The sequence below is a fragment of the Branchiostoma belcheri genome, unplaced genomic scaffold (assembly GCF_001625305.1).
Source record: "Branchiostoma belcheri isolate BF01 breed outbred unplaced genomic scaffold, Haploidv18h27 scaffold23, whole genome shotgun sequence".
NCBI lineage: Eukaryota > Metazoa > Chordata > Leptocardii > Amphioxiformes > Branchiostomatidae > Branchiostoma > Branchiostoma belcheri.
The window spans coordinates 861,645-877,736 of NW_017803824.1; the positions used below are offsets into that span (position 1 = coordinate 861,645).

The window sequence follows — 16,092 nt, forward strand, 5'->3', positions numbered from 1 at the left end:
CTCTGTTTCAAGTACCAGACGAAGAAAGTAAACTCCGCTGAAAGTTTTACAAAGTTTCTACTTATGAAGATTAGTATGTAAAGACGCCCGGATTGCCCTAAGACTAACTGACATGGCGGATTGCCTCCATCCTCATGTATCGCAGTACGCGGTCACGGTCTTAATAAAATTTGCGTACATCAAAGCGGCACGCTGAAGTATTCCCTGTGGCATCGTAGTTTGATATCGTGTGACGCAAGTCGGTACCATTATCGGATTGAACCAGTTTGGGGCTGATAAGGTAAAATGAGAAAACGCACCGCTTGGCACATGACGCTGCAGTTATTCGTCGGCGGCGCTAGATGTCGCTTTAGCACGGTCGGTGATGCACGAAAACATTGAAACTTTAATAGACTACAAATCAAACAAGAAACTATTCCCATAGATGGTGACTTTGTAGCGTAACGATACAATATGGTGCATTCAATCATTTACTTCCTAAGAAAAAGTATACAAAGCATCAATATTTCATAATTATCATTTATAATGATACTTCATGATACTTTATTTTCTATTATACATTAACTCGTAGGTTCGGAAGAACCCCCACAAGCCTCAAAGGTCCACTTTTATCAAAAGGTCCAACCTTTTTCTTTAAAAGGTGAACTGTTCTTGTATCACCAGCGGGGCTGGAATGAAAAAAAAAACTGCTCACTTTATCATTGCATAAAAGGTTATCTCTGTTTTTTCCTTTGAAATCTTCTCTCAAAAACGCAGGAAATGCCATTTCAGAGAGTTAAATTTCCCGGACCCCCTTAAGCTCGTGCCTACGGCGCTCGCTGGTCTCTCAGACAGTGAGAAGAACCCCCATTGAAAATCCTGTCTACGGGCATGTCCTGGCAAATATTCTCCTATATATAACCAGCGTAGTTTGTCAGATAGAGACTAGTATCCAGTCATGTCACACTCAGCCTCCTGGATGTATAAATTACCCAGACTGCGCGGAGATGGCGCCGGGGAATCATCAGTGTCCATCGCACTAACGTCTCATTAGGCCTGAACAAATACATTTTATGGACGACATCCTCCGCAGAATCTAAATCTAATGCGAGCGGGCGAAAAAAACTAACCTGGGTACCATCCGGATTTTTGCTACGCAACGCTCGAAAAAAATCCGGATGGTACCCAGGCTACGAAAAAACAAGGCGAGCCAAAAAATAAACAAGATTTCTACATTTTCAAATTTTGACATCTTGTTAAACATGTAATGATGACACAAATGCCTATATTGTGTTGAGTTTACTGCCAACTACATTGTATTACAATATCCACTTGTCACTGAAAAAAATAAAAGTTTAAAATCAATCAATCATAGCCTTGTCTTGTCTCCTCTCTTCATATTTGTCTGCCGTCCACCTTCCGGCATGGAAACAAATGCCCGTTTTCTGCATGTTGACCACTTTCAGAAGGCAGCAAAATTTCTTTTTTTTTTTCAAAATCAGGTGCAAATTTATGCGCGCGTTGATGCCATCCATAAAAATGACTTGCTGTGGCCTAAGGCTGCGTGCGGGGGGTTGATACAGGCCTGATGAATGTGCATGGATCACTGTGCCATGATGTACGGTCTCCACCGTGACAAACAACCCGCCGTTGCACGGCCGGGATGGATGGAGGGATACACAGCGTCCTTCACGACTTACCGCAGACGGGCGAGAAGGATGCATGGGCAGCACGACGTCACCATTTCCGACAAACTGTTTCCCGGCGAAAATGGATGGATCGATGTTATTAATCTATCTGTAAATTCTTCAACGCGATTCATTCAGTTGTGTCTGAAGAGATTCAACACGTCTGCAAAGTTGATTTTTTAAATAAAGATTTCATTCACTTTTGAAATAGACATAGGAATTTGATCAGACGTCAACAAATCGACTTTCCTCACTTCACTCAGGTGTAATTGAGTACCTAGCTTCGGTTAGGGACGTCCCTCGGATAGGACGTTAAATGGAGGTCCCGTGTTTGGGAAAGCCACACCCCGCGCACGTTAAAGAACCCACCACACTCGAAAAGAGTAGGGGACCTTCCTGGTCCATGGTGTGAGTGGTTCAAACCTTACAGTCCGGTCTCGGGATTGACATCTTTGAAGAGGTGATAGTCACCTGTTATGTCAATCCTTCCACAAATGTGGTAAATCGTCATAAAATAAAATAAATCAAATCAAATGAAAATTCCAAAAGTTGACAGACCATCAAAATAATATTTTCTCTATCGCTCTGTTCGAAACGAAAAAAAAAAAACTTCATGGAACCGCGCAGAAACTCTCACGGCTACATGCGTTAACTTACACGATATAGACATCTTAAAATACTGTCTTAAGTAAGTAATTCCTATTTAGAGAACAATATTGACTTGCCTTGATGGAGACGTTTGCGTTCTAGTAATTCTTTTTGAAGTCAAGCCTAAAAGTGGACATATGTAACATCCCCGGTCCTAATTATCCCCATGTTCGATGTCATGCCTCACCTCAAAGTACAGCAATCGTCAACAAACAAAAGATATATTGCACATAATAGTATAGGTATAGTGCAATGATCCTATGACTAACAAATTGTAAAGTTGCGGTTTGTTTATAAATCTATTGCCATGACAAGTCACAAATTGGAAAATACGGCGATAACTAGGACCAGGGATGTTAGTACACACGTTGTGCGGTCCAGACGTGTCTACATTGAAACGTTAGCAGAGTTATCAACCAAGAATTGAGGCATTCAAAAACTCGTATTTCCCCAGAACTATCGTAGACTGGAACTCGTTGCCACCAAGCACAGTTGGAGTATCATCACCAGAAAGCTTTAAACAACTCCTGCAATTAAATGTGCAAAGATTTAGTGTAACAAGTCGTTCGGTGTGATATAGCTAGCTGCCGCCGCGCCGCGTGCCTGCGAAGCTGGTGTGTTATACCGTCTATACCGATACAGATACAGGTTAGTAGTACCATCACGCGTCGACACTGCCCCTGCACTAACCTTTATCACACAACCTGCCACCGACAATTCCAGCTACGATGTCGGAGTAGAGTTTTAATCTCCGACTGATAGCGGCGCTACTCCAACAGCGTCTGGGTGGAAGACGCGAAGGGCATGCTTGAGTGATGAAAAATTGATCGAGCAGCCTGAGATCGACTTTTATTACGGCGCGTCTCCCCTTCATGTGAGGACACCTCACGGGGAGAGCGGTGCTATAAGAGGTCATTGACTGCGATCAGTACGTGTCTACCCGTGCTCCATGCACAGCATAGGGTTTTGGTGCCCATGTCCATTTCCGTAGCCCTTGGGCGACACACAATTGTGCAGGGCACTACAGCAGGGGGTAGTCTGCTGGTAGTGCTGTGTGCTTGACCTTCCCACACTCTTTCTCATATGTGCTGAGTGCTAAGCAGAGAAAGAAGTGTGTACCATTTTTAAAGTCTTTGGTATGACCCGGCCGTGGATTGAACTCACGACCTCCCGGTTACAAAGCGAGTACGCTACACTTTACCAATTGAGCTATTGCACCGGGGCAACAGTACGTGTGAGACTTGGGTAATGCTGAGGTCACATTTCCAAACCGGGGCCCGGTCGGGCAGCTTTTGGGAACGAAAAGTACGATGTAAAAGACGACAAACCATTTTTAATAGTGATCATGGGCGCTATTTCTGTATATTCTTAATCTATGGCAATCATTCTATATCTTTATTTGCAATCAGATACAGATTCATGTACAGATACATATTCTTGCACAGATACAGATTCTTGTACAGATATACAGATACAGATTTTCCGAGTAGGATGACCGTGTCGGTCCCTACACCTGAGTGAGGATCACAGTTGACACGGTGGTCTTCGCGTGGATTTGTTTAAGGTGGATAACAGGTTGAGACCCACACACTTGGGCATCCATCCATAGGCAGCTACCCTGGCGCAGGGCTAAAACTACGATCAGTGTAGCCTGGGTGCTACCATCAAGACATCATTTTTCACGCATAGGTTTATGACATTGTTGTACGCTACGAAATCTACCCTTGTGCAAATGTTACAAGCAAAACATAGCCCCACAATAAAAGATATGAGTAGTGCTGATACCAGCACTGGTCATCTGAATGTCGGACGACTCGGACCATTACCAAGTCGGCCCAGCTAACTCGGCCCATCTCCCTGGTCGACTCGGCCCAAATTTGGAAACAGGAATTCAGACACACACCCGCGCAATGATTTTCGTACAAATTAAGCTATTAATCAGCAGTTTAAAAAAAACCTCAAAATTTGGGGGCTTCAAAAACGTCAAAGTCATCTGTAGTAGAGTTTTTTTTAACCATCGCAGTAAAAGCGCCTGTACAATGGAAGGTTGGCGCCGTGCCATGGAATCAATATATAGACCCACATTACACGGGAAAATTACCCGCACATGCTGCACAGTACCACTCAAAGACTCAAAAGTTTGACTTGTCACGCATGCTATCTACAATGTATTCAGGAAATTGCAGAGGTTTTTTTTATCTTTAACTTACTATTCCGTTTACTACAGTACTTTTCAAACGAGTCAAACTTGTTAAGTCCGTTAATTATGTTTACCGAAGGAAAATATATTGTTTTGCTACGTTTCTTCTTCTTCTTCTCCAAACAGTGACCTCAATGACCTGAACCAATATTGTGTCTGTTACCATGGTAACTAGTGTTGGATTACATCATGTTGTAATTTTATAGCAGAAGGGATTTAGACTCCCGTCTGACCATATATATGAATGTGTTTGAGAATTAACAGAGCAGACCATATGCTAAGGTAAACATTATGCATTCGCCTTGCAAATGTTACCTTTCTATTTTATCCTTTTTTGCTATACAAGTTATCACATAGAGGTCCCCTTTATCATCCTCGTGAGATTTGACTACCAACGTCTATGGTATATAAAAATTACACAGTGTAGACACCTTAATCTAAACAGACGGGTGACATTTCTCAGACCCCACATTTTACCCAGCCAGAACGGTCCAATAGTCACTTCCTCAGACCGTCAAATGAACAGCAGTGATTTTAAATCGTTAGTATTTACCGTAACACACATGTTAAGGACATAAAAGGTCAGTAGTCATCGTAACAAATTGCTGGAAAACACAGCCATTCCTTTGACATATTGTCGTAAAACGACGCCGGGGTAGAGATGCGTACCAGTATTTCGTCTGACATATTCACTTTGTTACAGAATGCAATAAATATAATGTTTTACGCAATTTTACGAATGGTTTCCTGAAAAACCATATGAAATAAAGCTATCAACGAGAGAGGGCACGTGTACATGTAGATATTGATGACTTTATACCTATTTCCAAGTGTAGACACCCGAAAGGAGACAGACGCCGAATGTCGGTTAAATATCGGTTGTACAGATACAGACGGCTGAACAGCTGAGTTACATCGTCAATAACAGGCATCGGCGAACAAGAAATTGCATTTCTAGTTCTGCTAGCAAAGAAATTTATGGAATATATATCTTGGCTATAAATTAGAATTTCAATTTGCCCTGAGCCCAGTTGGATGGAAATGTTTTATCTCCCACTGGGTGGTAATCCTTTTTCAAAGTTAACCGATCCACGAAATTAAAAGAAAGGGCGATTTCAGACTTCGGGGAAGAATTTTGGGGCTTTGTGACCGTGAAGTTTACCCCATTTCCTGTGTCTGACCCTTTGACCTTCTGTCATACTGCCTGTTAATCTACCCCAACCCACGTGCTATCAACCTAGTTTGCCTGGACAGACACACAAACCCACAATATTTTCGTACTTAGAAGTAATGAATATTATAGATTGTTAATGCACTTTGCGTTGTCCGTTATTTTTCTTTCTCGGTGGTGAATAAACAATCATTTTACGATTTTCTAAAACATATCTAAGAGTTAGTAAGTAAGTAATTTCTAACAGAAGATGATAGGCAAGTGTGTGTCTTCTAACGACCAGAGATTGACGTACGCGTATAGAAACAGATATAAAAATAACTACGACTGTTAATTAAGAAGGCAAAACTGGTAATGTGGCAACTCTCATGTTTTCAAAATACATTTTATGATCTTGGCGATAAACGTTCATTCAGAATAATGAAAACCATACTGGCCAAGGTACCTACGACTTCTAACAATTATGCTTCAATTCATCTCCTGCTGTTCTTACTACGCCCCCTAGCAATATTGAGAGGCATCGCATTAGCAATGCAAACTAAAAACATGTAAATGCAAATATGTTACGGACATGCTACTGTGTCATTGGTGGAACAGTAATTACAATGCTATCATTGGTTGAACTGCTAATTAAGAATAACAGTCAAAATCGTTCGATAAGATTGAATTATACTTTCAATCATTTGTTTACTTGAACTTATAGATAATTTTGTGATGATTCTGCGCATCAATTTATTATTTACATTATATAATAGGTTTAAGTCCATTTAGAAATCAAAGTCAAAAGTCTACTCAACATTGCATATTTACAAAATCAATACAATACCAAGTATCAAACGTAAATATAAAATGCAAACAAAATAAGTCAACATAGGGTCTGAAACCTATCAGAAATGTATCATGATCAAACACTTTGACTCAAAGCTACGCAAGCCTACGATGTTGATTATAAATAACGAAAGCAGAGCTCGAAAAACTGGGTACATTTGCACCTTAGTGCACCCAAATTTGGAGCTGTGCACCCAATTTTCTTTCTGTGGGTGCACCAGTGCACCAAAATATTTTCGTAGGTTTACATATGTAAAGATGTGTATTAGTACACAGCATATTCTTAACATCTAAGTGTCAGAAAATAATAAAATCATTGTTGTGGTACTTTTCTTCAGAAATGAAACATAATTATTTTTTGCTGCTTTTGTTTCAATTCACTTACTCAAATTTACTCTCGCATAGTTACGTTAATAGATACAATTTAGACCTCGCTGTATGTATTTTGGTCGCCACGCACCAGCGTATAGCCGAGGTAACATAGCGAGGCGACGAGCCCGACGCCTGCCACCACCCACGTGGCTGTGGTCACGGTGAAGGCGAAGTTGTACAGGACGGGTTGGCAGTAGTTAGAACTGGTGGTGTTGGACATGTCCACCACAGGAAAGGCAGGATACACCCAACTGGTTCCTTAGGGAAAAAAAACGTTGTTTTGCATCTTTGTGCAGTAGACCGATCCTGATCGAACGCATCGAACCCCCTGTTCTATTTCGAACACGTTCGATGTGTTCGCATCGAACCCCCTGTTCTATTTCGAACACGTTCTATGTGTTCGATCCGGATCGGTCCATACTGGCATTTGCATGTTTTTTTTTACATCTTGAGCTATTTCCGGAGACCGTGGATTGTTCAACTCCACGGCCGTGGAATGCATTGGTCGACCACCTATGGTGGTGAAATCCATGTAATGGCCGTGAAGGAGCTTTTAGTATGACAATTTTAAGTGGTGAAATCCTCGGCCTTGGCGGCCCTTGCGGCCATGGATTTCACCACTACAAGTGGTCAATTCCACGGCCGTGGAATTCAACAATCCATGGTCTTCTGATTGTATTTATGGTAGCGGAGCTAAATCCAAGGCATGCGTATATAAAGTACGCGGAAGGGACTTCTCAGTTAACATTTCCCAATGGAAAATTGGGCATCTTTACAGCAAAATTTTGTAGCGAGCATTGCATTATAAGGATTTAGAAGCAAGATACGTTGTTTTTGGACTTTAACATAAACATTTTATAAGTCCGCAACTAGTTCCAGCAAACAGGTAAACAGCACTACTAACAGACTACAACACAGTACAAACCTCCGATAAACCAGACGATGAGGAAACAGCCGACGACGCCCTGGAAGCAGCACTGTGCGGGGGACTGCAGCACGTCGGGCGGCTCCTCCCCGGCTCCCGTCTTGTGCCGTGCCGTGAAGGTGGGCAGCAGCAGGAAGATCCCGTACACGATCAGGTACACCGGGATCATGTACTGGACTGGACAGTCGTGGACGTACAGGGAACCTGACATAGAAGAACTTTATGATTGCGCGACAATTGTAACGGGTACAACGTATGGTTAAGTTACGTTACATAGTACCATAGTACCATGCATGTTGTATGTAGAATGTAGTTACTGTATAATGTTAGACGTAGTTTCACATACCATAGTACTAGTATTTTCTTTTTAAATTCATGTTGTTTGTACCTGCAATTAGCCCTCGGGCATGTATTTACAATAAACTTTTATTGTGCATTTATGGTAGCATTTGGCATCACATTTTCTAGACCCTTTGCCCTATTCCAAGAATGTCCTCACATTGCGATCGTACAACGATCCTACGACGATCGCAAGACCCTCGCACGACGTAATACTCACCTACGACAACCATGGCCACATTGATAGCGAGGGAGACCAGTCGCCAGAAGGTCTCACAGACGAACACTGTCAACAAACACGACAGGTGAACAGGAGATACGATACGGGTCATATCAGATCCATTCATGTGTACACATACAGTACTACAGTACTGTGTAGTAACAAACTGTACCGCTTCTATGATTATTATGTCACAGTACTAAGTTGAATTATTAAAACCTCATGGCTAAAATATAGGTGTACAACCACTGTCAACAAACACGACAGGTGAATAGGAGATACGATACGGGTCAGATCAGATCTATTCCTGTGTACACCGTACTGTACAGTATCAAACTGAAACGCTTTCTACTGTACCACAGTACATTAAGTAGAATTATTAACCCTATCATCGCTGAAATATGAAGGTACAACGAGACGTCTAATTTATTATAAATAAATGTTTCAAAAGGGTGGTGAAGTGACCAACTTAGTGTACGTGCAAATACAAACGTAGCTAGTATATATCGACGGTGAATGACAATACTAATTCGATATCTTCATGATCTTGGCAACAATAGTAACGTTACGTGTATCAATACACAACATACGTATACATATAGCCAAAATTTGTATATACACAACTTCTGACTGTCAGATCGAAACTTACAAGCTGGTAAACAACGTTTCGCCTCCCCCCTTCCCACAGAGACTACTGTATACAACAACCCTTACTTCGTGTGCAGAGTACATAACACACGCTGCTCACCTGTTCTGGTTGACTCATACACCCATACTAGTACAAACGGTAGGCAAATATTTATCAGATCGAAACTCACAACCTGGTAAACAACATGCCCCTCCCCCCCGCATTCTCTTTTTAGCGAACGCCCACGAAAGCCCAAAAATTGTCGCACGAATCTTAAAATTTTTTGTGTGGTCATGTCCAGAGTGTGCTCCCGGGTGTCCATGCCAAGTTTGAAGCGAATCCATCGAGCCGAACTTAAATGAATCGAAATTTACTGGTTTTTTTCTCTTCTTGGCGAACGCCCACTTTACTTCCGGGTTCGCTGCGAACGCCCACTACTCTTTGCAAAATTTCGGCCCTCGCGCAACGCCGGCAAAATCCACCACCACAAATATGTTCCTATATGCCTCCCCTGAATTTCTGACAAGTTTCCGTGCTTTACGAGCTTTTAAAGTACCCATTTTTTGACAAAATATGCGCTGCGACGAGCTCGCCGCCTCGGCGTATACGTTTCACCTGGTCACATGACTTGCGGTCGGGGACTGTTCGATAATTTCATGATCAGCGGGAGGGAGGACAGGAAGGGCAGAAAAACGCAATCTACCGCACAAAAGGGGCAGAATTTCGTGTTTGTAACATCAAACATAAATGATTTCCTTTCTTACATAATTTTCACCTCGGTTCTAGTAGTGACACCGCCGGCGCAATTACCATGTTGTAAAATTGTTCTGCTGAACTATAGACAGACGCAACGTTACAGTACGGAGGGGGCCCTTAATTTTTGTCGGCGCCGCTCGCCACGTTCGTTGTAAACCACGTCCGCGCTGATTGACCGCCCAATCAGTGAGCAACAAATGATCGAGGCGGAGAAGTTCGACCGGGCGGGGAATTTTAATGTGCTACCGTATTTAAAATTTGACACCGAACCCAAAACAACAGCGAGACTGCTGAGACGCGAGCGAAAGAGTTTTTGAAAAATATCTCGTTTAGTAAACTACTGCTCATGTCACAAAATCAAAGGAATAAAAACTTTCCAGCATTGAATGCTTCTGGCCGCTTGCTTCCCACGTTGTGTTGTCAAGACGACGGCACGTCCTGATCAGACACAGCGGCGTCACGCCCACAGCAGCACGCGCACGGGCCCCACCCACCGGCGGGCAGCAAAAGATTTCAAAGACTTCGCCCAAAAACCCCTATCATTGTAAGGCCATGCCTTGTACATCTACCCATCATTTTAACGTAATACTGGCTGGTATAGTCCCGCTACAAAATAATTTTCTGCGGCATTTGTTTATATTTAAATAGATTTGTGATACGAAGTAAAAAGATTTGTGTCATTTGAACCTTTGTAACGGCATGGCTATAACATTTGTTGAAGATTTCTGTGTTTAACTATAGCCGAAAGTGCATTAGAACTGACCATCAGTTGAAGCGCAACTGTCATGTTATACTAGTAACGTTATTCACTACGTTACGACGACTTGCGGACCATTTTAAATCTTACCATCTTACCACTCATAAATCTATTTAATAGAATTGCGTTCATACTTACGGGGGTATTTATTTTCGGCGGGTTCCACTGAGATATCGGCGGCTGGCTGGCGACCATCCCGTCAGCATGACCGAGCACCGCGACGTGAGTGACCTAGATTATCTTACCTTGCGTCTTCTCGTTTTACCGCAACTTCGTGTCAATATCGACGATACACACATGAAATACGTTCATTTATTAAAGTTTAACTTTATTTTCACGCGTCAACATTATCATCCGACATTTATGTACGAATCGATGTAGTGCAATTCTCCTTGCCGGTTTTCGCTATATTCGTCGGTAGTCGTTGGATTTGTCGGGGAAAACCTCAAATAAGGTACTTTTTGTATTTTGAAAAGTTTTCAAAAGTGCGTACTTTATTCGGCGGTGTCACTACTAGAACCGAGGTGAAAATTATGTAAGAAAGGAAATCATTTATGTTTGATGTTACAAACACGAAATTCTGCCCCTTTTGTGCGGTAGATTGCGTTTTTCTGCCCTTCCTGTCCTCCCTCCCGGCTGATCATGAAATTATCGAACAGTCCCCGACCGCAAGTCATGTGACCAGGTGAAACGTATACGCTGAGGCGGCGAGCTCGTCGCAGCGCATATTTTGTCAAAAAATGGGTACTTTAAAAGCTCGTAAAGCACGGAAACTTGTCAGAAATTCAGGGGAGGCATATAGGAACATATTTGTGGTGGTGGATTTTGCCGGCGTTGCGCGAGGGCCGAAATTTTGCAAAGAGTAGTGGGCGTTCGCAGCGAACCCGGAAGTAAAGTGGGCGTTCGCCAAGAAGAGAAAAAAACCAGTAAATTTCGATTTATTTAAGTTCGGCTCGATGGATTCGCTTCAAACTTGGCATGGACACCCGGGAGCACACTCTGGACATGACCACACAAAAAATTTTAAGATTCGTGCGACAATTTTTGGGCTTTCGTGGGCGTTCGCTAAAAAGAGAAACCCCCTCCCCCCTCCCTACAGAGATTACTGTATACAACTTTTTTCGTGTGTAGGAGAAGACAAGACACGTTACTCACCTGTTCTGCTCGACTCCTGCTCGCCCATGGTGGCATAGATGTGCCAGGGTGAGTCGCCCCGTCCGTGTGTGTTGAACTGGACTAATTCTGTCAGTAAAAACAGCGAGGGAAATCCGCCCTACGCTAGCCTGGCTGGGGGAAACTTCAGCCTTACCTTTGACCCCGCCGCTGGTATTCATGACACAAGGGGGCAATGAACCCTCTCGTGACAGTCGTGTGGTACTGGACTACAAGTGGCTCTTGGTGTAGATGTACAAGAGTAGTACTGGTCGTGATTCTTTTACAGTGTGTAGCATTCCTTTTCGTGGTACGTCCCAAAACATGTTTTCCGCGATGGAAAGAGATGTTAATGCTACGTAAAATAATTTCTCAAAGTTTTGCAAAGCGAAGTAATGTTTTGGAGTTGTTATGCTATACTGCGTCACTTGTTGTTCCCTCCGGTTTCCCTTTTTTTATCTGACTACTGACATTGATAAAATTAAAGATCGTATCAAACACGTCATACATGAGCATCTGGAATCAGAATTAGACTTCTCAAGCTAATTTTATGTTTTTAGTCGGACCACTTCAAAATCAGGGATAATTAGAAATAGTATAGACTACAAGTTATCTCAGACTCAATCATTTTGTTCGCATTCACTGCACTAGTGACGTCTATCATAAATGCAAGACGATTTTTTTTCAAATTGGCGTTTATTTAAAGATACAGATGAAACACGTGTGCACAAGCTTGACCGCCCGTTCAGAAGTGCAGTGATCAAGATAAAATCCAGCGGCACGCACCTAGTACCCAACGTGTAGGGTAGAATAGCACCAGGACATTTTGAGCCATCTAAAGTGCAATAATAACGTTACATTACGCACATTTTACAACCGAGACCTCCCGTATCTATATATATTCTGCAAATTCTACACGTGTACCTTACATTCAGTTCTAAGTCAAACACATTATGTATGCACATATACACGTATACTATCATGTATTCTAGCCACTTCTTTTGCAAATACAACTACAGAACAATGGCAAGGCTTTTAAGTGGTTTACAGCTCTCAAAAATGGTGGACCACGCTGTGTAATAACCTATTTCAAACGGTATCTTGTAGACGATGTCGGCCCCCGTCGCGGTTGAGTGAAGGGTCAGTCTACCGAGGAAGGCTAGAGTGACTGGTCGAAAGCTCTAGGTGAGAGAACTTCTTTGCGTTGGATTTTAAGTTTTAAACATGTAACTACCAACGCAGATGAACTTTCATGATACTTCGTTGTGTTGGATCTAAAGTTTTAACTTTAAACATGTAACTACCAACGCAGATGAACTTTTATGATAATGTTTTTTTTTAATCCTAACTACTGCATATCCTCCCTGTCCTTCCCGACCGAACAGACGACGGTGATGACGCCGGCACACAAAAATGGGAAATACCACCCACCTCCCCAACTTAAGAGCTCTTTTAAGCATAGGCCAGTTTCTAACAATGTGATCTCCTACATTTATATTTTCTTAAGCCTATTAAACTATGACATATCCTCCCCGTCCTTCCCGACCGAACAGACGACGGTGATGACGCCGGCACACAGGCCCAGCGCGCAGGCGATCCACACCAGCGTGGTGACGGTGAACGCGAAGTCGTACAGCACGAAGTGACAGTACGCCGTACTGGTGGTGTTATCCCTGTTTACTACCGGGTACGCCGAGTACACCCACACGTTACCTGTGGGGTGAAGATAATCCATATAATAAATGATAAACAGAAATACAACAGAAATACACGCAAATTTTGCTGGATATTCAGTTTTTAGTTGCCTGTATTGGCATATTGTTTAAATATAGCAGGCAGGTATAATGTCCCACAATCATACCCTACGTCAGAGTACACCACCGCTTAGCCTCTGTCAGGCCTCAAGCTGAGACGTTTGCAATCCCCGTTAGCAACTCTAAGCCTCCGTGCAGAGCTATCAAACTGGCCAGGACAGTAAAGATGAACGGGGCGAAAGCCTGGGCATGGGCCCGGAAGGCTACCATAACTGTACCTATCTAACTCAGTAGTGTTAGGGTTCAGATCAAGCATGGTTCTGGATACGCGTGCAATATAGAAGTCGTACTCGTGAGCATGGTTCTGGATCAAGGACGGTTCTGGATACAACACATGGTACTCTGGATTCCTAGGCCTAAAAAAATACACGATATGTGCTTACCCGCAATGAACCAGGCGAACAAGAAGCATCCCACGACTCCCTGGACGCAGGAGAACACCGGCGACTTCATCAGTTCGTCCGGACCGAGCCCCCCGGACCCTCCGCCCTCTGTCTCCCCACCCGTCTCGTCCTGGTCCTTCCTGCCATGCACGAGGGAACCGATAGTCGGCACTAGCAGGAACACCCCGTACACGATCAGGTAGACGGGGATCAGGTAGTTGATGGGACAGTCATCTCTGTACACGCCACCTGCAAGATGTACGGCAATTTGTTCACTTCTTATATTTTCGTGTATAACTTTTAAAAACCCTTGATCTACGGAGCCCATATGCAGTATATGGATTGCACGTACAGTACCATTTATATAATAGCGCCCTGTATATGTGAGATTTGGGGGTATTTTTCGTGCAACGCATCACACCACAGCGAAACGCAATGATTGCGAAAGTCACTACGCCGACACAGGGCAAAAAAAGTCAAAGGTCTATGACCTGATAAGACTTCAAATTATTTGAAAATGGAAAAAAAAATGCCAGCAGGCCAAGGACAAGAGTTAAACACAAAAGAATCTATTGACTGTACCCACCTATGATGATCATACACAGGATGATGACGAAGGATAGCAGGCGGCTGAAGTTCTGACATGTGAAGACTGTGGACATAAAATAAAACACATTAGTTAATAGACCAGCTTTTACATTAATGAACTATAACATTGCAACATGGCGGGAGGAGCACGAAACTTACCCTTCAAAATGAAAGTGAAACCCACACTGTGTGAGTGTTCCAGCCCACAAACAACGCCCACCCCCCCCCCCTTCCCCCTCCCCTCTCCCCAACACATAGTCACACACACACACACACACACACACACGCACGCACGCATTTGTATTTCACCGGCTTACATTTACGCTGCATTTTCAGTGCAATGAGACTGCAGAACTGTCTGATCAGGGGTACGGCATTTACAATCTTGGTGCAGATGAAAGGCAAATATAACGTTGGCAGCGAAAGCGGAAGTGAGATAACTATGGCTTAAACACAGATTAAACGGTAGCAAATTTGTTGGCATACTACATGTCCATGTACTGTAGTATCACTTAAGGTCTCCCCAGTACTAGTGTACTTTATGACAGGCTAATATCAGGCGGTTAGGGGGTTAATGTACACTACAGTATCGACCGCCCCGCCCACCTCTGTCCATCGTAGGTCTTGCCACACACCTGTAACATACGGTACACACTTACATATCTTTCTATATACAGCCCTAGTATTTCTATGTGTGAAACCTAACTTACCCGATGTGCTCACAGCCCCATCTTATCTTTAAAGTACACCTCAGAGTTGTCAATAGTGCCCCCCCCCCCACAAACTCCTCTCGCTTCTTATAACAACAACATATTTTAACTTCTAAGTTAGTCTTTCCCGTAATAATGAGCACTCACCTTCCATATTGTATCACCAGCCCGAGCACGAAGAATGGCAAGCTTCCCTATCCTTTATCAAAGAAATCTTCACGACAAAAGAAGAACTGAAACTTGTAATCTGGACGTCCCGATGATGTTAGTGAATGTTTGACCCGACCGAGGCGGGAAAATAAGTGACTCACCAGCCGCCCCCCTCCCTTGTGACATTGATCCTTTGTGTTTGTCTCCTGAGTGACGTACTGGAGTTACATTCACCCCAAACAAATATCCTTAGTCAAAACAAAAGTCCTCTTTGTTGAGTCCGGTACACTATGGGGATATACTGTTTCTCACGATTCTGTATAGAGTTACCAGTACAGAGCCCCCAGTACTAGTGCATGCCCGTAGCACTTTTTATCTAAAGGAGCAAGATTTTTCTTTAAAAGGTTCTAAAGGTCCAAGATTTTTCTTTAAAAGGTGGACTGATTTGTATCACCAGCGGGGCTGGAATCCTAGAAAAACTGCTCACTTTGTCATTGAATAAAAGTTATCTCTGATCTTTTTTCCTTTGAAATACTCTCAAAAGCGCAGGAAATGCCATTTCAGAAGGTTCTATTTTCAAAATTTTCCATGGGAGCATGCCACCGGACCCCCCCCCTACGGCGCCAGCATTTATTCAATTATAGACGGTGGGAAGACCCCCTCCCCCATTCAATATCCTGGCTACGGGCATGTAGTGCTGTTAGCTTGTAGCTCCTAAGAAAACAAGCTAGTAATAAACAAAATAACACAACTACTGCATGTTTTGTGCGAACCGTTAGGTATA

General features: G+C 43.1%; 2 protein-coding genes across 3 annotated transcripts; both read right to left on the bottom strand.

Moving 5' to 3' along the window:
• Positions 1 to 6,038: 6,038 nt before the first annotated feature.
• On the bottom strand, positions 6,039 to 11,694 carry LOC109470540. Its single transcript, XM_019769504.1, has 4 exons — positions 11,667 to 11,694; positions 8,371 to 8,436; positions 7,812 to 8,015; positions 6,039 to 7,144 (listed from the first exon to the last, which is right to left on the bottom strand). The coding sequence occupies exons 1-4, from the start codon at positions 11,692 to 11,694 to the stop codon at positions 6,939 to 6,941; spliced, it is 504 nt and encodes a 167-aa protein (XP_019625063.1). The 3' UTR covers positions 6,039 to 6,938.
• Positions 11,695 to 13,129: 1,435 nt separating this feature from the next.
• LOC109470676 lies at positions 13,130 to 15,389 on the bottom strand. 2 transcript variants are annotated; one of them, XM_019769705.1, is made up of 4 exons: positions 14,766 to 14,793; positions 14,447 to 14,512; positions 13,861 to 14,109; positions 13,130 to 13,376 (listed from the first exon to the last, which is right to left on the bottom strand). In XM_019769705.1, exons 1-4 carry the CDS (start codon positions 14,776 to 14,778, stop codon positions 13,180 to 13,182), a joined length of 525 nt encoding a protein of 174 aa, XP_019625264.1. In that variant the 5' UTR covers positions 14,779 to 14,793; the 3' UTR covers positions 13,130 to 13,179. The 2 variants fall into 2 exon arrangements, with proteins under 2 accessions (XP_019625264.1, XP_019625265.1); XM_019769706.1 differs by lacking the exon at positions 14,766 to 14,793 and adding an exon at positions 15,306 to 15,389 and having other exon boundaries at positions 13,131 to 13,376.
• Between the last annotated feature and the right edge of the window lie 703 nt (positions 15,390 to 16,092).

Excerpts from the sequence above, each read along its gene's own strand:
- LOC109470676 (XM_019769705.1), bottom strand. Across the intron at positions 14,110-14,446 it reads CCTGTGTATGATCATCATAG|GTGGCGTGTACAGAGATGAC; the intron begins GTGGGTACAGTC and ends TACATCTTGCAG. Across the intron at positions 13,377-13,860 it reads GTTCGCCTGGTTCATTGCGG|GTAACGTGTGGGTGTACTCG; the intron begins GTAAGCACATAT and ends TTCACCCCACAG.
- LOC109470540 (XM_019769504.1), bottom strand. The coding sequence starts at position 11,694 with ATGGGCGAGCAGGAGTCGAGCAGAACAG. Across the intron at positions 8,437-11,666 it reads GCAGGAGTCGAGCAGAACAG|TGTTCGTCTGTGAGACCTTC; the intron begins GTGAGTAACGTG and ends GTTTGTTGACAG. Across the intron at positions 7,145-7,811 it reads CATCGTCTGGTTTATCGGAG|GAACCAGTTGGGTGTATCCT; the intron begins GTTTGTACTGTG and ends TTTTTCCCTAAG.